Source organism: Uloborus diversus, chromosome 9, assembly GCF_026930045.1.
Source record: "Uloborus diversus isolate 005 chromosome 9, Udiv.v.3.1, whole genome shotgun sequence".
Taxonomy (NCBI): domain Eukaryota; kingdom Metazoa; phylum Arthropoda; class Arachnida; order Araneae; family Uloboridae; genus Uloborus; species Uloborus diversus.
This window is the reverse complement of record NC_072739.1, coordinates 16,576,992-16,600,437: the sequence shown is the minus strand read 5'-3', so window position 1 is coordinate 16,600,437 and position 23,446 is coordinate 16,576,992. Positions and strand designations below refer to the sequence as shown.

The following is a 23,446-nucleotide window of genomic DNA, read 5'->3' as shown; positions in this document are numbered from 1 at the left end:
CGATAAAAATGATATCTTGAGTAATATTCAATCGCGGACCACAGAAAAATTACTCGCGGATCAATGGTGATTCATAGACCACAGGTTGAGAACCACTGACCTAATGGGCCAATAATAAAGTGCTATATCAGTTCTCTCTAGATCGATATTCCGACCAACTTAACAAAATGTAATACTAGCGGGATACATCTGACCACACGAAGGGACATCTAGCGGTAGCAAATTGAAACTTTACCAATCGCTCTTTCACTTACGCTCGACCAGAGACCTGTAGGTCCTATATTCCCTTATGAAACTCCACGATTCTTTTTGAGCCGTCCTGTACTTAGTAGCGGCCAATTATTAGTTTTCTTCGTACAACTTCTAATAAACAGTTTTTGGGAATAATTTTCGTTGCGTCTCAACAGAAAAATTTCATCGCCATCCGCATTATCAGGGAAAAAAAACTTGGTTGTTGACAAAGCTCACAGCAAAACGCGGCACCTACTTGGCAAATAAATAAGCCAAGCATTTGGGTCCTCTGCTCCTCATACGCATCCGTATGAACAGCAAAAAGCTGAGGACAGGAGAAGACTTTCACGATCCCTCAATGGTGTTTTGAATCCATTGCATGTGCGAGGGCACGTGTGAGTAGACACCCGGCAGAAGTGGTCGCGCGCAGCCGATTCCAGCAGAAACCACGCCCACAACAGTGAAACGTCCCTCGCGTCTGATGACGAGAGGGCCGCCAGAATCACCCTGAAAGAGAAAACGACATTTTAAAGATATGATTTTTTTTTTTTTTTTTTTTTTTGTAGAAGAAATATGCATTTTTGAATAGAAAATACAAAAACTGCTCGGTCTCGACTGTTACGAAAAACGACTTCCTTCTGCGATGGCGCATTGACAAAAAACTATACGCGACGAGTAAAAGGAATAATGGGGTAGTTTCCGAAATATTAAATTTATTTTTTTCTAAAAGAGCATGCTTAAAACGATAGGATCTGACCATTTTTTAAATAATTTGACTAAGTTTAATATTATTAAAAAAATATTTTAATCGGTGCGCTTTCATTGTTTACGCTTCTGCCGTGACATCACAAATGATGAAATGCCATTCATTGATGCCATTCACAGAACAAAATATTTAATTCACTTCTTTATTCACATGTACTGGCAACGATATGGTTGATAGCAAGCGTAGAGCGCAATAGCGCAATATTTGATTCGTTTCTTGATTATCATAACGTGGAAACGACATGGACAGATATAGAGCCAGCCTCCGCCATTTTGGAGCAAGCGTACAACAGGGAAAGCTACCTTTATTGGTAATCATTCGCCAAACAGGGAACGAGAAAGTCGAAGAGCGAAGGTGAGCATTGGCGAAATTTTGGAAACAGTTGGCGTCGTTTCCAGGCTGCTAGTCACTTCGCAGGCTATTAATTATCCATTTCTTTTTTCTTTCTGCATCTGCTGGAAATCTGAAGAGCTGAAATCCTTTTTTGGAGCTGTTTGCACAATTTACAGCCGAACAACCACCCATTTGACTTAATTTAACACATGCTAAAGAAATGTAAACATCAGCAGCAATGCTATCGCTACGAAGCACTGGATCAAGTTTGCTCCAAAATGGCGGATGCGTCGGTTCCTGTACTATAGCGGCCTTAGACAGATATGCCAAAGTACATCATTTGTGACGTCATAAAGACCGCACCTTACTTTCAAAATCGGACAGTTAAAAAAAATTAATTAAAAATCAAGTCTTGGGGAAAATGATTTTTTCTCGGAAAATGTTTTTTTTTTTTTGCTTATTCTATTAATTTTAGTGACTAAAATTAGTACTTCTGACTGAAGGAAACATCCCCATTACAGAATCTAAATGCGCTTTAGAGTGAGCAAGAAAGCATTTAAAGGCATTAAGTCTTTTACACAGCATTTCTTTGCAAATACAACAATTTTAACACTGATTCTATTAGAATCTCACGAAATCTCGCTAAACCGAAGCCAAATTCGACATCCCCTTTTAGTCGCCAATTGATTGACGTACGTAACCCCTCGTTACATCGCGCTTGTCGGGAGATTATCAAAAAAACGCGATATAACCGAGGTAGTCAAAACTAAGGATTGAACTAACATTCTAACGACTGAAATGTGCATTTGCAACATTTTAACTTGTTTTTATATTAAGACGAACTTTTGAATAAAAGCAACAAATAAAAATTATCTTACCATTTGCTTTTTTTTTTTTTTTCTTTTTTTTAATGGCATAAAAAAAAATAATTTGAAATCTCCCAATGGTTGTTCGGTGAAATATGAATTTAAACTCTTATAACTAAAGATGTAGCGAAGTCAGAAGAATAAAATACACCCCTGTTTGATTTATGAGCTAAAAAGGGAAGTAAAGAATTTTTCTGGGAAATACAATGTTTCTACTAATTAATTGATCTCTAATTTAGAACAAAGTTTGATTACGTTTAAATTTTACGGGGACAGAGGATAACTGCAATATATCCAAATGAGCGATAATGAGGTGCGATTTCACGAGGGGTTACTGTATTGACAATTTAGTGATCAAAACTTGGTGTCGAGAATCTTGGCGATATATTGCACAGTAGTCGCAAATTAGAGTCATAACTTGAGTCTTTTTTTCTTTTATTTAATACGCTATACCTTTGTACATATTCAACAGTATTGAATTTAACAAATTATGGGATGATGTATGTGAAAATTTACAAACATCCCACATGGGTAACAATCAATTTTGATAAATACAGAAAAAAATAGTATGTATAACTTTAGTCTGCGTTCCCTTTAACATCGATTTGTAACAGAAGTCCTGTAAAGACTACTGGGATCTCTGAATAAGATAAAAAAATAAAAATAGCTACTGTCTGACCATCGTTTTCATGGAAAGGCTAATATCCGATTTATAGGCGGAAATGGACGTATCTATTACTTTATAGGGATGTTAGTTGGTTTGTTTCAGATGTGCACTTTTGCCTCTCTATTATTTAGCTTTAGTTTTGTAAAAATGAAAATTTGCTCACAGCAACATTTTTTAAATCTAAAGTATATTCGATCTATATTCTCACGGCAAAAATTAATTGATTTATTTATTCACAACAAAGTTTTGAGCTTACCATTTTGCTTTTACGTTCCTGAACGAAATGAAAACATTTTATTTTCTGTTTGTTGCTTCCATGGTAACTATTTTTGCTTCCTCGTATTTTAATTTTGAGAATGCAATAAATGAATAAGGCACTAGTGACATTATAAAACGCGAGACTCAAAATCCTATCGTTGTTTTCCGTTCTCCCCTGCTAGATTCATTCAGATGCAATCGTCTTGGCAGATTGCCGCATTACATACAATCCGTGGTCAAACAGTAGTACTGTCTAAATTACTGGAATTTTCAAACGTCCAGATCAACGAATCTATATGAGTAAGGGAGAAAAGTAAAAATTTGATGAGCGTATTCCGCTCATTTGAACGAGACTTTGCTTCTGCAAAAGCTGACATCGGTAAAAAAAAAAAAAAAAAAAAAAGATTCGTCCATTTCCGGCTGTAAAAAGGATGTTTGTCTTTCCATACAATCCGTGGTCATACAGTAATCTACTCGACCCCGTACAGACTTTTCCAGCAAAGTTTTAACCTTCTACGGCATTTTGTTTCTGAGTTTTGCAAGATACATATCATATGCAACACAAACGTCGTGAGAAAACTTGTGATAATAAACTCAGGGACAGTTAAAATGAATATTTCGGTTGCTCAGGCGTTCGTTGGTATATTTACGGGGGGAACAAAAATTAACGAAACACTCTTTTGTATTCGTAGGCTATTCACTCAAGAAGTATCTGAAAAGTTGTCCAAAACACCAAAATCGTAAAAAATTTTGTAATTTTTTTATACATTTTTTTAAATCTTTAAAAAACGTCTCCGCTTTTTTCTGCTTAAAAGGACGTTTGAATCTTGTTTCTATCTTCATTAGAACGAAAGATCTAATTATTTTTGTTGCATGCGTTTAACTAATATTATATTTAACTTCAAAACTTTAAACATGTTTTTCTCCATGATGCAGTTTCTCCGATTTTTGGCATTCAAACTCTTTTCAAAGTATCTTCTAATTTTTCAAATATTTTCTATTTTTCATTGAGTTAATATTTTTAAAATCGACGAATCAAAGTTAAAGCTTAGATATTTGTGCATATTTACAAAAAAAATTGAAAAATGTCCAAGAATATTTTGAGTTTTAGCAATTTAAAGCAACCCCATTTTTTCAACAAAAAAAAAGTAAATTTAATTTAAATAAAACTATTTTTCCAAAAAAATAGTTGTGTTCTGATTTTGCTTATTAAATAGTTGGGGAACTCTAAACCGTGTTGAATAAATTTTTTTCAAAATGCGTCCTGGACCCCCTTAACTAATTACTATTGCGGGTTCGTCTTCTCATAAAGCGTGTATCAACCAGAAAAGTTTTAAGGAGCACACCCAATAATTCAGATCTATCTGGCATTCAACTTTTTAAACCAAAATATGTTTAGTTTTATCCAGTTGTTGCTTCACAATTAAATTTAAAAAAAAGGCAATGAAAAGGTCATTAAGGACCTGAAAAATGAAATTTTGATTTTTTTCATAATTGCGAAATTAATATTTGAAATTTAAAAAATGATCTGTAATCATACCACAAACCTCATGCAACAACAATCTGAAAGGGATTTTACGCACACATCCAATATTTGAGTTGAAATATTCAGTCGTGACTGTCCTGATTCAGCCGAACGCCTACTCAACATTTATTCTGGCGTGAGTAAAATGCATATTTAGGTCGAATTTTGAGTGAAAATATTTTCGTAAACACAATGCTTCCTCTTTTTTTGTATGAAGAAAAAAAAGAAACTTGTTTGAGTAAAATTTCGTAAGAATAAAAATATACACAAAAGAAAGTATTTTTCTTTTTCCTGCCTATGGGCAAGGATGACTCTCATAAAGACACATTAAATGAATATTATTACCAAATATTCATATAGATTACCCAAAAGCTCTGAAATGAGACCACTTTATGCGTTGCAATTTATTTAATGGAGCAAGGGAAAAAACATGTTAAGAAACTTTTTTCAGTCAAATTTATTGACTGCTGAGTTCTGATTCTGTGACTAATTGCCATTTCCCTCATAATGAAAGGCGTAGCTCAAAAATAAAAACCTTCGCTTAAATTGTTTTTCAAAATATTCTCCTCGCATTCCTTCAATTCTTTCTTTTATTAGAAACTATCTTTTCTCATTTAAGTTCATTTGTAAAGATGAAAATACCTATTATACTTCTTCTGAATCTCTTTAAAATTAAAAAACCAAATCTTAAAGCAAGTGAAAACCGCAGTAATATATGCATTTCTTTTTTTAAAAATTTCCTTTTCTATGCGTTTCTTCGCACAGATGTCAAAAGAGGACAAAATCAAACAATTCCTTCTGCACATACGCAGTTTACAATCAGGGATTTAGTAACATATACCTAGAGGTATCCAAAAAAAAAAAAAAAAGGTAACAAGATGTCTGACGGGTGTGAAAATTATCCGTATGAATGAAAATCCCTCTGAAGGTAACTGAAACAATCAGAGCATTCAAACGGTGTCGGTAGATGGAGCTGGTAGGCCGGTACCATGACGAAATTTCAGTTAGAAGATGGCCGCCTTGAAGGAAGCATGGTCCGCAATTGAAATAAGAAGTGTGATACGGTTTTTGCGTTTAAAGAAAAATTCTCCAGTTAAAATTCATCGCCAATCGGTGGAAGTGTACTAGTACCAGTGTTATTTCCGCAATGCCCGACCGCATACGGCCACAACTACGCGCGATTTGCTAGACCGTTTTCGGTGGCAGATCTTAGACCACCCTCCTTGCAGTCCCGACCTCGCACCAAGTGATTTCCATCTCTTCGGACCGATAAAGAAACACTTGGGAAGTCTGCATTTCAGAACTGATGTTGAGGTTCATCAAGCCGTCTTGATGTGGTTGTACAACCTTGACGCTGATTTCTTCCGTTCCGGTTTCGATGTTTTGGTGTACCGATGGAACAAATGCTTCGATAAGCATGGTGACTATGTAGAGAAGTACTGTCTGGCCGTCGATTACATGGATAGGCTAATATCCGGTTTATAGGCGGAAATGGACGTTATCTATTAGTTTATAGGGCTGTTAGTTGGTTTGTTACATATATGCACTTCTGCCTCTCTATTATTTAGCCTTAGTTTTGTAAAAATGAAAATTTGCTCTCAGCAACTTTTTTTTTCAAATCTAAAGTACATTCGATATATATTCTCACGGCAAAAATTAATTGATTTATTTATTCACAACAAAGTTTTGAACTCACCATTTTGCTTTTACATTCCTGAACGAAATAAAAATGTTTTCTTTTCTTTTGGTTGTTTCCATGGGAACTATTTTTGTTTTCCCTTATTTTATTTTAGAAAATGCAATAAATGAAAAAGGCACTAGTGACATTATAAAACGCGTGCATCAAAATCCCATTGTTATTTTCCCTTCTCCCGTGCTAGATTCAGTCAGATGGAATAGTCTTTACTTGGCAGATTTCCAAATTACATACAATCCGCGGTAAAACAGTAGTATGTACCTGTGCTTTCCTACATTGTATATATTTTTTAAATTCTTGAATAAACGTTTTCTCTGATTAGGTTTGTTACCTTACTTTTTGATATCCCCTCATATTTTCATTAAATTAATTTATAAAAGGATGCCTCTAGATTTAATGAAAAAAAAAATATCTATCCTCTAATTTATGCGGTAAATGGAAATATAAATGTATTCGACCAACAGTCATAATGTCGAATTTTCCATTAGTTACTCGAATTGGATCTAGTCTTGGACACAATGCGCGAAATTGTATCCCTCAATTCATCCAGAAGAAAGGGAGGAATCTAAATTTTCAGTCTCGATTTATCCAAAAGAAAAAGAAAGATCTAAATTTTTAGTTTCGTTCATCCAAAAGAAAGAGAAGGATCTAAATTTTAAGTCTTGATTCATCGAAAGAAAAGAGAAGGATCTAAATTTTAAGTTTCGATTCATCCGAAAGAAAGGGAAGGATCTTAATTTTAGGTTTTGATTCATTGAAAAGCAAGAGAAGGATCTAAATTTTAAGTCTCGATTCATCTAAAAGAAAGGGAAGTATAGATATTTTAATTATTGATTTGTATCCAAATTTTAAGTCTAGATTCATTCAAAAGAAAGGGAAGGATCTAAAGTTAAAACATTGAAATTTTGTTTCGCTTTACCCAAACTGACCCTACAGAAAACGGATTAGCACTTTATACGGTGAGACCTGTGAAAGTTAACCACTTGCGGTGAAGAATTTTAGGGGTCAACTCAGACAGATGTTGAACTTATAGAGAGTTGTGATGGATAAAAAAGAAATGTTTTGTCCTTTTCCTACACCATGCATTAATTATTCTTACTAATTAAAAGAATTTCAAATTTATTTTATTTTTAGCAATACATTAAAATCGTAACTAAATATTTCATTCAACAATTTCTATCCTAAATATCGTCAGCGATTACTAGCTGGATTGACTTATAAAGTATTATGCAGATTTTAAATTAAAGTTTTTAGTTCCAAGTAAAGAAACCAAATAATATAAGTTCTGAAAAGTTTCTCATTTGATAAAAATCATTTCCAAAACATACATAACGAATTCAAAACAAAATTTTTCATGATCTATTTCACGTACATCATAATTCTTATTATGGGCAATTTTTCGACAAAAAAAAAAATCATATTGTAGTTCATTGCATTTTGTTCATCACAGCAAAAAAAAAAAAAAAGAGGAAAATCCGTAATTATTTATTTATTCATTTTTTATTTATTAATTTTTGTTTTCAAAATAATAAATCAAGGGGTCAACACGCAAAGGACTTTCCAAATACTCATAGTCGAATTTGATGTACTCGTATATCAGTGGTCAACGTTGTCAATATAGTTGGTCAAGTGACAAAATGTTTCCTTTATTACATAAAATGGGAGTAATTCCTTACTTGACACATGCGGTCAGCTTGGACACGTGGACGTGGTCAACATACAGGGTGTCATGAAATAGACTAACGGTTTTTAAAAATTCATAATAAGAAAACGGTTAGTTTGAAGATTTTGGAGATTTAAGTCTCTAATCTGGCAGGGCGGCTTAAACGCCGGAAGTAATCGTATAAGAAGTTTTTCAAAGTTTATTGATATACATGGCAACGCAAGAAAGAGAGGGAACCATACCTAGGGCACCGTTGGGTATTGAACCCATGACCTCCGGCTCAGCAGACGAAGCTTTTGCATGATGTAATGCAATAGAGTTATCATCAGCAACGCCCCCTTAATACTACATGCCTATTACATTTACCTCAAAAAGTGATCCTCCGTCGGTACAATTGGCAACGCTTCTGGCGGCAATACAAGGATGGGATTGTTACGACGATGAATCCAAACAATTTAAACATTTGCTTCCTAAACTTTGTCTGATATTGAAATTTGCTTTTTGTTTACAGACGTATGCTCACATTAAATCACTTGTGTACTTAAATAGTGAATTAAGTGTTTCATTTTAGTGTTAAATTCTCCGCTATTAATTTCTAATACCTGCGATAGATGGCAGTAGCAGTTGTACCGAAATTTAACTCATTGGGATCAATTCTGCCTTATGTTCAAAGCGAGAAGGCGACAGGCTTTTAGTATTAAAGGAGGCGATGCAAGCAGTTGATGGTTACTGGTGGCACAATGTTCCATACAATCTCACCTGGCAAGAATCTTTCTTTCCTTCCCTGTACCCCGCACATATTTGTCCTTTCTCGAATCGCACGTTCTTCTTAGCCTCGTTGTACAAGTCTTGGCACTGGGTCCTGTTCAGGAGCGGAACCTGGACCTTCTGGAGGGTTGGAGACCTACGACCACCTGCAAAAACGAAGGCATCGTTAAATTTTTCAGATTAGAAGCAGGATTGCCGGGTAAAAGTTTAGGAAAGTAGACAATAAAGGTATGCTGATACTTGGAGCCAGGACGCTTCAGTGAGGATTTTGATTCGCAGGCGACGCCTTGTGGTCAATTTAAACTAGATAACTATTTTGCTTTTAATAGTATCCCTTTTTAAAAGTTTTTATAAGATTTTAAAGCATTAAAAATATTATTAATAGATTCATTTCTTGTCTTTCGAGCTGAATTTAGCTTCAAGTGGACCCGTTTGCAGATCTGAAAATTTCGCTCCTTTTCTTGTGCCATCAAAATTTAATAATCAATTTTTGTTGTTAACAAACCTCTTTTTTGGGGGAGGGGGGGGGCAGAGCACATTATTCGCCCAGTGTTTGACGGTCCTGATTAACCGCCCAGAATCCCTGACCTTTAAGCATTCAATTTACGGCAGGGTATATAGCCAGCCATGTATGTCAAATCTTTATAGTTAAATTATATCCTCCAAAAAGCAAATTCTGGCTGTGCAACTGATTGAAGAGAAGTTGGAATTCGTCATAATCTTCTCAGAATTGCGAAAGTTTTACACGCATATATGTATTGAGATACTCTACGACAACGATTATCAACCGGTGGTACGGCACCGGTCAGCAGAAAAATTTGACTTGTCCTTAGAGACTTTTGTTCGCCCACGAGAAAAATAATCGTGACTCCAAAAAAAAAAAAAAAAACATGAAAACTTGACTCGTTCGCGAATATTTTTCTACTTTTCGGTCCTCGAGTAGAAGTTTTTCTTTTCGGTAAAAATAAATAAATAAATAAATGAATAAAAAAGGCAAAAAAAAAAAACCTCACCGCTTCATTAAAAAATATCACATGTTTTAACAATTCGCAAATAGAAGGAAACTTTTTTTGAAAAAAAAAAAGGGAAGAAAAAGAAGGAAAAAACGTCTCAGGCTGGCATTTTTTTTTTTTTTTTTTTCAACCCTTATCAGTTCAAGACTTTATAAACACCCTGTAGATAGAGCTGGCGAAGTTTCTTTTCCGTTCATTAAGTAGCGCAGAAATGCCATTTATTTTTTACCAATCGGCAGTGGCGTTGCAGAGCTGCCGGAGCATTTGATGCGAACTAATCGGTCCGTTTTTTGTCCAAGCGAGTATGGCAAAAGAATCGCACTTTTAACATTTAAACTCAAGTTTTATCATGTAAAGCCTTTTGCCATGCATTTTTCAAATCCTTAATATGTTCAAATCGTTGTGGCAAAAGGAGCGGTCTTTTGCCATTAAACAACATGTTTTATAATGCAATTGGTTTTGCTGAACTTGCTCGAAATATCTTGAAGATAAAATATGATGGATGTCCTGAAATCAAGGAGTGCCTGCGACGGATCACCCAGGGCCGATCCTAGCAGGTGTGCAGAGTGTGCACCGCACAAGGGCGGCCAAAGCAAGGGGCGGCCGCAGGCCGCATCATATAGTTCTTTTAATCAAGCAAAATTCCTCAAGAATTTCTCACAAGATAACATAGTAAGTCGAATAAATATGCTGAATTTTAAATGTTCAATTATCAAAGTAAGTGCCAATTTTCCAACAGCATAGCATATTAAGAGAAATGAAATGTTTAGAGCATATTGTGTTGCTTTATTATCTATTAATATCAACTCTTTAAACACATGATTCATTTGGTTGCAAAATTTGTGACAGAACTCGTAATCAGGCATGAATACAGGGGTGGGGCAATGACGAAAATCCCCCCCCCCCCGAATCATGAAAGGGTGCCTTCTAAAGGCCGCTAATGCTTCACTCAGTCTCCCAAGTTTTTATTGACCCTGAACAATGAAGACAAACTTTGTGTAAAAAAAACTATGCTGATAGGACACTCTCGCAAGTATTTCAAACAAGAAATTCTGTGTTCAGCAGTCGCAATGGAAAATTGCAACTCCATAATCAACGAACTAAAATAGAACTAAATGTTTAGAGCCCCAAAATCCTTCCTTTACAAAAAAAGTCAAAAATTGATTTTAATTCCGAAAAATATTTCAGTTCGGAATACTTTCCCGTTTCCCCTATCGTGTCCAATTCTAGCCAAAAATGTGTTTTTGAAACAATTGCACAGATAAATTACCGGAGGAAAGATGCCAGACCCTCTAACGTCATCAAAGACAGCCTAAATTTGAGTTTTAAACTTCAATTTCGAAAACTTTCGACAGGAGACGACCGAGTCTTCCTCCCTCCAGCAATTTCAACAAAGATAACCCGAAATAGCGTGTTTAAAACTTCTGTTTCGGGAAGAGCGCCGATCCTTCCTAAACTAAGGTCACAAAAAATAGCTGGAATTTGAGATCAATTTTTAAAGAATTTCAGGAAAGACCTTCAACATTACTTTTCCCCTCAAGTCTCAAAAAATTTCCTAAAATTGCAATTTTTGACGTCAATATTGAAAATTTCTCCATGGACCTTGAATGTTCCCGACTCTTTTGTCCTTGCAACCAAACACAACCAAAGATTAATTATAGCTTTTTTTCATACGCCAATTTCGTATATTTTTGAGGGGCGATCCCCCCCCCCCCCTTCCTCTGATGTCACCAAAGACAGACTATAAAATGCGTTTTTACGACTAGTAAATTTCGGAACCTATTACTTTCTCGAAAGATATAAATTGTACCTAAGGAGTTTCTAACGTTTTACATAAATTCAACCTTCTGCTTTTTTTTTTAAATTTAGAACTTGATACAGAAATTTGAAGAAAGATTTATATGGGCGTTAAGTATTAGTCAAAACATGCGAATTGCTCTTCAGGGGCGGCACATTAGGTCTTTGCACACGGGCGGCCGACATCCTAGGATCGGCCCTGGGATCACCCTGCCTGAAACAGACCGACGGGTTCTCAAAATCCATTGCATTAAAACGGCTAAGATTGAAAAACAATTCTTGCACAAAACTCATGTGACGGGGCATACATTTTTACTCCAAGTGTTACTGGTTTTAGCTCAAAAATATTCTAAATTCAACTTCTACAATGCTGCTGCATTGTAGAAGCTCATGAATGAAAGATAAATAATGGAAAAAATCACATAACAATATTTTAAAATTTTCACTGAATAAAACTCTTCATTGCACTATTTTCAAAACGTTCATCGTTGGCTGCAATTACATTCCAGTTGACAGAAAGTTTTCAATTACTTATTCCAGCAAAACTAGCAAGGTTAATAAACAGTTCTTAAAACATATTCTTTTGTGACCAATGAACTGTGTTTTCTTCTCAGAATTTCTATCATTGGCAAAATCTTGTAAGTACTTCGGAAACTTGAAGAAATAATCAGCGACGAATCTGCATCTTGAAAAGACAAAAAAAAAATTCTTTGCAGGAAATGTCCGCTAATTTTATCCTTCGACAGCGGCCACGACATGGATTTGGAACCGACATCGGAGATTTTGAAGAAAAAAAAATCGAATTTTCGAAAAATTGCGTCGAGGTGCACTTCTCCATACTACAATCTAACTTTGTGCCAAATTTCATGAAAATCGGCCGAACGGTCTGGGCGCTATGCGCGTCACAGACATCGAGACAGAGAGACTTTCAGCTTTATTAGTAGTAAAAATATAGATAAAGAAGAAAATGAATTTGAATTCTGAAATTTTGAATTCAAATTATGTGTTTCGCAATCACGAGTTGCGACAGGATCCTACTCATTGGAGTTTTTGTTTCTAGAAACGGCTCCTGTCCCCCCAAGCCAGCCCCTCCTCTAGGGCGGTTACATGTGTGTAGTTGTGTATGTGTAGGCTTGTGTGTGTGCGTAGACCTGTGTGTGTAAAGAAGCATGTGTGTGAGTGTGTATGTGTATGAGGGTGCGTGTGTGTAGGACATGGACGCCACCGACCAGGAGAGGCGGATTCTTGGAGCAGTGCTCAGGACCGGAGGAGCCGCGTCTGCAGAGGACGGTGGAGTGAAAAAGGAACCAAACATCAAGGACGGCCATATGAAAACAATTAGGGAGCGGACCGTGATGATGTTGCTCGTCGGCGTAATGCGAGATGCTGAAAAATATTCTACGAAATTTGGGTAAAAGAGTCTTCTACACTCCGTAAGTCCCTTACAAAAAAAGTGCAAGTGCAAAGGATATTCTTGTTACCTGCGATGTTGGCACTTCACGCCTTATTCTAATAAAATGTTTTCATTCAATTAGTTAACGTGTTAGCTAATTAAGTGACAGTATAGTTCAATGCGGATTCTACATGCAAATACAAATGAGACGACCAGCAACAGGTTCGGGGCCCAGCTATGCTGGTCCTAGTCAGTTTATTAGTCCCCAATGATGATCAATGACCCTCTTAAAGCTATCCACCCCGTTGCTTATCACCGCCTCATCTAGCAAGTTGTTGCAAGTGCTCACGGCCCTACTGAAGTAGCAGTTTTTCCTAATTTCCAAGTTAGGCCTGAGATTGGAATAGCTTAAACCAATGAGCCCTCGTCCTGCTTTCCGTGTGCAAAAATTTAACCCGTTAACATCTGTCATTTTGATAAATTTAAACAACTGAATCATGTCCCCTCTGACTCTCTTTTGCTCCAGACTATACAATGCAGCAATAACCTAATCATTGCCATATTTGAACTGAAGGTAGTTTGGCCCTGAAGCAAAGATTGTCTTTAGTTTTATTTATGAACATAAGAACTTATGTGAAAAATTCCCTTTCATAGAATTATACCAAACGATAGCTAATGGCATTTATTAATCTCCATACCACACAACATAAAAATCTGCCGGAATTGCTGAGTGGCTTTCAAGTAAAACTCACCATTTTCGTCTGTGAATCCCCATCCGACGGTGGTTCCTTGCCACCCTGTGAAATCTTCTCCGAATTGCGGCAAGCAAGCGGGCCAGGAGTAGTCGTCGTAGTGGATCGGTTTGCTGAGCCGAAGCAGTGCGACGTCGTTGTTGTATCGTCTCGGTTTGTAAAGGTCGGGGTGCAGGATGATCTTCTCGACCGGATGGTCGCTCTCCGTGTGGTTGCCCTCTGCTCGAGTCAAGTCAAACTCGCCCACGCGAACGACGAAAGATTTGGCAGCGTGGCTGGAACAAACGGTTCGAAACTGTCATTTCATTTTTTAAGGGGTCCTTGGACCCCTTAAAAGAAGTTAGTTGAAGCAAACTTCTTTTCGTCTGCGTTTTCTCAGGTTTCTCGTTTTGCGTGCGTGATGTCTCAGAAAGCTTCTTGTATACTTCGGTAAAAATTTTAATGCATATTTGTCTGGTTTATTTTTATGATCTAAACCCAAATTTGTTTATTTTTTTTAATTATGCATTTTTTTAATAACTTTTATAAGTTAATATCAAAATTTTCCAAAATTTTGGGCGAAAAACATTTTTTTTTTAAATATTAACTTTCATTTTTAGTTAAAATTTAGGTTCAGATCATAATAATAAATCAGACAAGCATGTATGAAGAGTTTTACGGAAATATATAAGAAACTTTATGAGATATCACTCACGCAAAACGAGAAAGCGGCACCTGAGACCTCTATGGAAAAATTACACATTTTTACGATAAATTTAAAAGGTTTTTGAGTATGGTAATAAATAAGGTATCAAATTGTTCAGAATTAAATTATGCATAACATATATTTTTTCCAGAAAGTAAAAAATTTTGAAGGCTAAGGGTCATTAGACCCCTTAAAGGTTTTGGCAAATAAGGCAGTGAGAAGCAAAGTGGCAAAATTAAAGATTTGGAGATAGCCAGTACGAATGGCAGGTGGACCTCACCTCTGTTTTTGGGCAAGAGATAGTATCAGTAGCTCTTCAAGTTGCTGCTATACAGCAAGATTCAGGGGGAAAAAATCAATGAAAGCCTACATTAAACCTCAAATTTAAACGCGTTTGACTCAAAACTTTAAAGAACTCGCTCCCATCTATTTGCTTCTCACGGTCTCAAAAGGCAACTGAAAATAATTTCTGGGGGAAAAAAAAATTGCTGGAAGTATTGCTGAAACAATTTTCGTCACCATTCCAAACTTCCTCTCCCCTTTCTATATCAAATTGTATGATTGAAGCTGAAGAAGCAGGGGGGGGGGGGGGGATGGCGGCGAAACTGGGCCGGTGAGACTGAAATATTTTTTAAACACCTCTAAAAAATTTGATGGTAAAGATGCACTTTGACGACGCCCCCCCCCCCCCTCCCGCGGCCTTCCTGCGTCAGCTTTAGCTGTAATTATTAAAATAAATTGCTGGCACATTTACTAGGCGCCACCATCCCCATCCCAAATTTTAAGGAGCACCCCAACCCCCCAGAAATCCAACCCCTTAAAAATGAGACTTTTATCCTCTTAAAGCTCCCTTTGTAAAAATTTGAATGGCATAAACAGTGCCATGACCCCTTGCTTTAGTACTAATAATTAGAATAAATACTTGGAATATTTACTTATCGAGATGGCCGGCAGCTCCTCTACATGACAGAAATTAATATGCAGATAATTAATCTATGGATGTTTCCCAAGAGTGACGGCGCAAATCCCCCCCCCCCCCCATTTTACAGGGCACCCCTGCCCCCAGAAGCGCCATCTCCCAATAAAGAGACTAAATTCCTTTAAATACGTCTTCTAGAAACATTTCAATAGCGTAGTCTCTGCTATGAGCCATCAACCCCCTCCCCCGCCCAGGATCGGCACCTTCGCTTTAGCTACTATTATTAGAATAAATAACTGAAATATTTAATTAATAATATGACCAATCACTGTTCTATTCTTATCTTAGCTGGGAATGTTCACACCAAGAGCGAAGACAATTTTACTGAGCCCCCCCCCCACCCCGCCCCCCGAAAATGTGCCCCATGAAATTGAGACTAAACTCCTTTTAAAATACCTTGTCGTAAAAATTTTGTTGGTGTAGTTTTCATCACGAGCTCTCCCCTCACTTCCTCTTCCCCTGCTTTAGCTATTCCTATTTCAATAAATTGCCGGAATATTTATTCACCCAGTAGCATGCAGAAACTTTAGCAAAACGTACCCCCCCCCCCCCCTCCAAAAAAAAATCATGCTTCTCCCCTCCCTGCAATATCACCCCCCCCCTCAAAACGCGACCCCCATATTGAGACAAAAATCCTTTTAAAAGAACTTCTCTAAACTATTCTTTTTTTTAATCGTAAAAGAAATGCTAAATTCTAAATTTACTAACTTTCCTATTTTGTATCGTATTTGTAAATTCAGACTGCATATTTTAGCACATGATATTTTAATTAGCTGAAATAATTCACAAGCAGTTTTAATAAAGGAAATAAGAGACGTGCAGTTATTCAAAAATCCGCTTTTGACTAATTTTACTATCTTTTTTTTTTTTATAGGAACGATAAGTCACACCAATTAGTGTAATGTCATATCTGACGAAATAAAATAAAATCCCAAAACCGTTATCGCTTAGAAAATCTAGTTCTAAAGTTTCAGTCATTTTTCAAAAAAAGTTTATAGTATACTATATTTATTGAAGAGAAGTCGTGTAAAATTAGTGTGGCTTCGAAAAATGAATAAAAACCCGTGCCTCATCTGAACTCATTCGATAATTTTTACGTTGATATTAGTTCGATTCGAAAATGGGGTTTTAAGCTGCGGAATTGGTGTAAGTTGGACGCGGAAGTAATTCCGCATTAATTTTTTCTTTCTTTGTATGTCAGCTCACCCGCATCAGCGATTCGGGCAAACACTTGAAATCATTCAGATGTTCGTAAATTTGAATATTTCATTCGAGACAGAAACTTCAGAAATATATTGTTCTTTCTTACAACTCTGTACTGGTAGCTAGCTACATTGTGCATGTGCACAATAAAAACATTGACCGGTCCTCGGAGATTTTTTGCTTGTCCATGTTAAAAAGTTTTTCTTACTGAAAAGGAAAAGGAAAAAATGGAATTCCCCAAGCTTCTTACCAATATTTAGTACTGACGTATACTGTTAAACATTTTTTGTAACGGCTGTAAAAAATAAGTTTAATTTATGAATTTATCGGGAAATTTATTTATATTATTATTATTTGCTAAAAAAACCCCTCATCCGTACGCAATTTTTTTTACAATTTTTTAACGGTCCCGAGTCAAAAGTTTCATTTTGCATTTCTTTTTTTTTTTTTGGCAAATAAAAGAAAAAAAAGGAAAAAAAAAAACCCCTCATGGGTTAGTGGGGGGAAAAAAATCGTTTTTTACTGTCCGCAAGTGGATGTTCTTTTTTTAATTGGGGGAGGGGGGAGAATAAAACCTCTCCGGTCCACGATTTTTTTTCAGTAGCTTTTTCCGGTCCATGGGTCAAAAAAGGAGGAGAAACGCTCGTCTATAACAAAAAACCTGCCAGAAATAATGCTTCCTTTAATTCCAACGAAATTCTTATTTATCTCATATTTCTTCAACCTGCCAGTAACGGTACTGACATTTCAGAGTTACCTGCCTATAGCGATAATGCATACCTTTTTCTTTCTTCAAAAAACGAGCTGATGTGTGCATCACATGACTTCCTTTTGCTCCAATTTAATGTCATTTCCCCATTATTGGCTATTTTAATGTGATTCAATAGTTTTCTTTCTAAATATCACCAACAATGGCCAAATTGAAACCAGATTGAAAAAAAAAAAAAAAAAATCGCCAAATTTGTTGCTAAGTTGGCGACAAAACTTGGCGACCAAAAGACTGGCGATATATCGCGAAGTGTCCGACAAATTATAACATAACTTGAGTTTACATCAAAATTAACAATGATTTCCTCACGAAAAGGGGCAAAAGACTCCCTTAGGAACATCCGAATGCAACCAAAAGGGAAGGTGCACAACTAGACCCCACTAGGAGTCTACGTACCAAATTTCAACTTTCTAGGACATACTGTTTTTGAGTTATGGGAGATACATACACACAAACACAGATACACACATACGCACATACATACGTACATACGGACGTCACGAGAAAATTCGTTGTAATTAACTCGGGGGTCGTCAAAATGGATATTTCGGATGTCTGTACGTTCCTAGGCATGTATCCACGTGTGATCGGATCGAAAAAAAAAAAAAACTCAACATTCATTCAGGGGTGAGAAAAAAAGGAAATTATGGTCTATTTTTGAGTGAAAATTTTTTTGCGAATACAATACCTCCTTTTTTGCAAAAGGAGGTAAAAAGAAAAAAAATTTTTTTATTAAGTTCTCAACGCTGTTTCTATCTTAAAAACTACGCCAAAACTGTGAGATAACAAATGATGGACGCACACTGATATCAAATGATTTCAGGACAATTGGGAGAAAAGCTGAACTGTACTGTACTGTCTGTACTTCTAGCATTTGAAACGAAATCAAAACAAGTTGACAGGAAATTTCTTTGTCAATCAACCATTGTCACTTTTTGGAAAGAAGGAAACTTTTGAAATTCTAGTAGGAAGAAGTGAAGTGGACATCAAAGGAAAATGGCAGAGAGTGCTATTAATGGCGACATAGACTTGTTGAAAGTTCTTCAAGTTATGTATACATGTACCTATTAAATTATTATTGTATTTCTATACATTATATAAATCTTATTTTACTTGTTGCAAGTTAATTCGTTTTTTTTTTTGAGCAATCACGATTGTTTATTGCTTTCATTTGACCGTCCTTGATGTTGTGGTTTCTTTTTCAGCTTGGACCAGGGACACCAGCACCACCGCCCGCCGTCCTCTGCAGGTACGGCTGTCCCCCGGGTCTTGAGCTTTCCGCTTCTCTTGGTCGGAGGCGTCCATGTCCTACTCACATGCACGCTCACACATACAAACACACGATTTCACACACATACACTCACACACGCCTACGTGCATGCACACAGGTCTACGCACACACACAAGCCTACACACACACACACACAAACCTACACACACACACAAACCTACACACACAACTATGCACACGTAACCGCCCAGGAGGAGAGGCAGACTTGGGGGGATAGGAACCGTTTCTAGAAACAATAACTCCAATGAGTAGGGTCCTGTCGTAGTTCGTGATTGCGAAACACATAATTTGAATTCAAAATTTCAGAATTGAAATTAATTTTCTTTCTTTCCTTCTTTTTTTTTTTTTTTGTTTAATAAACACTAAAGATTCCGAAACGTTACTGATTATTTCCGTGTAACATATCAGGATTGCAATGGTTTATATCCACTTCTTGGAAAAACCAAGTATCTTCGTCAAAAAGTTTCCTGAATTGCTACTCAGTTGAAAGATTAATGGAGCGTATTTATTAAGTGTATGGGTTTTAGTTTGAGTGCGGCACGTCCAGACTGAGAAGGCTCTCAAAAGGCGCAAATAAGTCTATAAGCTAAAAACCCTTGTAAGAATTGCAAGCGAGCAAAATTCTTGATTCTAACTTGCAATTCTGTCTTCGCTTTGACCGTGTTTCCAATACTAATTTTAGAACTTTCTTGATAAATCAGGAAGGCGCCAAGCTATGATATTTTACCTACCTGAGTTTCAGCTAAAGATCCAGAGACACGACTGGCTTTAAACGGGAATTTCTGAATTTATCAGGAGGCTTTCAGGATAATTTCCGGAAGGTTACTGAATTTTAGCGGAAAACATTCCTGGATTTTCAGGATAAGTCAAAATAGGCAGAAATTAGGCACATCAGCTGCCCATTATTTTTCAAGAACGTTTCTGAGTCGTTTTTACAGTAAATAAGACTTAATATGTTATATGCATCGGATGTGTAAGCGCTTGAAATATTCTGCATAAATGTCCAAACTGTCTGTAACAATAAACAAATAAACAATGGATGATTCAGGGGAGGGTAAGCTGCCCCCCCCCCCCCCGCGACACGTTTATTATGATTATTATTAAACTTCAATGGCTCAGGTTCGAAAAAAAAGTACATCAATGTTGATCTTTTTTTTCTTTCTTGGTTCTGTTAATGATTTCTCCGCAGCGCGCCATAATTCAAAGGATTAACTGTGTTCGTTAATTGGGCTATTGCTATTTTGGGTTTTTTGTTCATTTTCAAAGTACCAATAATCTCTATTAAACTTTGAGGGCACCTTTTCCAATTTTAAAGCTGCAACAGTCACAGAGGGGTGCATTGTAGACCTACCTCCACGTGGTGCACCCAGGGCAACGGTTTGCCCCGGCAGAATGGTCTACAACTTTGGCAGGCAAGCCTTTTTGACCGTTATTGGGAAGCAAGAGAGAGCGTATCGGCAGCTAAATATTTCACTTCATTGTTCCTGTATTGTTCCTTGTTCTTTGTATTGTGTTTGTTTTTGTTATTTCGTTCTTTGTAACTTTTTCTTGCTGCCAGCCATTGGAAAAAAAAAACAGTCACAGAAAAAAAACACTCGTTCGTAGTTGAAGAATATTAACGTTAGAGACACGTCAAAGGTGTTTTTTTTTTTTTTTTTTCAAATAATGTACTCTACAGCAGGGGACTCTAACTTTTTTTGCACAAGGGCCAAATTGTAAATTTTTGGAGGCAAGATGGGCCAACAATCCGTAAATATTACAATTCAGATGATTTAGTTAAAACTAGTCCTCACCCCCATCACCGACGATTTTTTTTCATGTTTATTTTTATTTTTTTGTTATAAAACGCTCATGAGTGTAGCCAGGATCACGTTTGGGAAGGGTAAGCCAAGGTACAACAAGATGATGGTTTTTAGATTCCCTTCGCCCAGTCCTAGTTTTTCGAGGCTAGGCAATAACTTGACGCTGTCGCCCTTATATATCTTGCTTCAATTTAATATACTAAAGTTCATTTTATAAAAAAGAAATGAGTGAATTTTTAAAATGTATTTAACATTGAGGTATTCCTTTTGTTCACAGTTACTTACTTTCAAGAAAAGATAGGGTACCAATAGTAATAAATCCTTAAAGGTTTTATGCTGTCTTTGAATAAAACGAAGGATGGAGATGTGGGGTTGAGCCATATCCCAATCGCCGGGAAATTTTTTCCAAATTGAAGTCTTAAAAATGTAGCTTTAGTCAATTTTTGGTGGTGTTAAAGGTGGTTGAAGGACAAGTTTTTGCATCCACCTCAGGAGAAATTTTCAAAATTCATATTTTCAGGCAATTTTAATCAAATTAAAGGAAAGAAGGGATAGAATTCTTCCGGATTTCCTCAAATTCTTCAAAAATGAAGTCAATTTTAGGCTATCTTTTGGTAAAGTCGATAGTTTTTCCTCCTTACAAACTGGCTTTGAAAAAGCAATTTTAGATTACCTTTGGTGATTTCTGATGTTAAGGAAATGAGGAAGGTTCAGATCCTCTCTTCAAAAACTCTTTGAGAATGAAATCCCAGAAACAGATTTCTAGATATCTTTGATGGTGTTAAAAAGAATGGCCAGAATTCAGGATTTTTTCCAGAAATTTTTTGGGCATTGAAGTTTAAAAAACTTAATTTGTTGTCTTTATGCTGAGACGTTTGGAAAGGGCCCCAAGGAACCTCTCCCCAGAAATCGTTTGAAATTAAAATCACCAAAACACCATTTATGGATATTTTTGGTCAAATGAAGAGAAAAGAACAAGTAAGCGACTGTCTTCCAGAAATATATAGAAATGGAAATCTCAGAAATACAGTTTTAAATTATTTTCGGTGACTTCAGGGAGGAATGTGAGAATGAATACTCTCTTCGAGGGAGAGGCAGTTGCCCCTTCCTGCTTCCGCCTGTCTATGATCATGCTTAGTAGTGATTTTTGAGATTTTCTTGGCTTGGTTTTCTTCAAAACGCTTACACAAAAAACATAATCAAATTAAATATATATATATATATATAAAATGCTTTCTCTTTGTAAGCATTCCACGGGTCGCGAAATTATTCTCGCTGACCGGATTTAGCCCGCTGGGAGTATGTCGAAGAGCCCTGCTCTACAGAATTCCGTTACTTAATTTTTCATAAGGGGTCATCTTCGGATTAAAATAAGCACCAACTTTAAAACTATCTTAGCGAACCCCCCCCCCCCCCCCATCCTTTTTTTTTATCACATATTATACTTCGTATATATAATTTTACTTAATTTGCTTCAGCCATTGCTTCACAATTTGACTGAGAAAAAAACCATCTCGTAATGTTGAAAAGACCTTCCATGCTTTTGCATACTATCTAAAACCAGCTTGGGTACAGCAAATATTGTTTTTTTTTTTTTTTTCAATTTTAAAGTATGAATCAACCCAACAATAAAAACGTCAGTTACTATATTAAAAATAAAATGCTGAATTTTTTTTGTAGTATGCAACAGGGTTGTTTGGTTTAAAACCAGCAATTGGTTTTTAAAAAAAACCATGCGGTTTTTTTTTTTTTGAAAATGTTTTTTTTTTTTAAAAAGCCAAAAAAAAAAATCCATTTTACAGGTTTACATTGATTTCCCCACACATATTGAAAAATGTAAAATTCCATTTATGCTTTTAAAGACGGTTGCATTGCATTTTTCAAATTCTTTTTCCTGGCTTTTCCACCACTCAGTCACTTTTGCATAAGATATAACGTTTTTGGCAAAAAAAATTTCTTGAAATAGAATTTGCTACACATTTATTTGTTCTAAAGAGTTTGCATTTAATATTTTTTAAACTTCAATGCTGGATGCAACATGTATGCCAGTAAATAAGCTGTAATTTAAGCCATGTTACACCAATTTTTGTATTTTTGATATGGTTCTTTGTTTTAGCGATAGTCGATATCTTTTCCAAGTCTTTCCAAAATAAGAACGGAGTCGAATATAGAGCAGCACTGTTTTAAAAAACTTTGTCAGTACAACAGCAATCGATTTTTTGACTGTTCAGTCATGTACTGTTGTACATTTTGCTTTACTTCAATATTTGCGACATTGTGTATATAAAAATCAGCATTATGTAAGATCAGAAAGAAAATATATGAAAATTGTTCTTTTGAAAAGATTATGCTTAAAAATATAACTTTTACCTTTATTCGATAATTATTCATATTATGTTGGTTTTATAAAGTTTTTTTCTTGGATCTTCATTATATTTTATCTTAACCCGCATCACAACCACTTCTTGAAGTATTTCGTATCATAAAGGGTCTATATATACATGCATACTAATATGGTTATCAAGTCAAACATTTCAATCAATATTTCCCCGCAGAAAGCTATTTTAGTTATTTAATTTAGTTACAAGATTTTGTTCTTATCTCTTTAATTAATCAAGAAATTAGGTATAATGTGACTATTGAATAACTGTTAATTACATGGAACCTTGATTACCTTCCGACAATTAATTGTTTTTCTCGCAAATAGTATTTAAACCAAAAAAGAACCTGGTTTAAACCAAAAAACCGTTTTTTTTTGGGGGGTTTTTTGAAAAAAAAAACGGTTTTTTTTACCAACCCTGGTATGCAATCAATTTTTCAAAAATGATCTGGAATTATTTTGTATTTTAAAGGAAAAACGATCTAGAAGAGGTTTTTTACTGGTATCCAAAACTTGAGTTCAAAATATTCAGTAGTTTTCATTATATGCTAAAAAATCTTATTTTTTTTTCCGTTGCGGTATTATGTTTACTTGAAAAAAGGTATGATT

General features: G+C 35.8%; 1 protein-coding gene across 1 annotated transcript in view; it reads right to left on the bottom strand.

The window, feature by feature from the left end:
* Positions 1-204: 204 nt before the first annotated feature.
* Positions 205-23,446, bottom strand: part of LOC129229635 (transmembrane protease serine 3-like) — a 35,301-nt gene continuing 12,059 nt past the window's right edge. The window contains exons 4-6 of the mRNA XM_054863988.1: positions 13,729-14,003; positions 8,765-8,919; positions 205-738 (exon numbers count right to left, since the gene is read on the bottom strand). Of these exons, the coding sequence (XP_054719963.1) occupies positions 577-738; positions 8,765-8,919; positions 13,729-14,003 (592 nt within the window). The 3' untranslated portion in view covers positions 205-576. The remainder of the gene's footprint in view (positions 739-8,764; positions 8,920-13,728; positions 14,004-23,446) is intronic.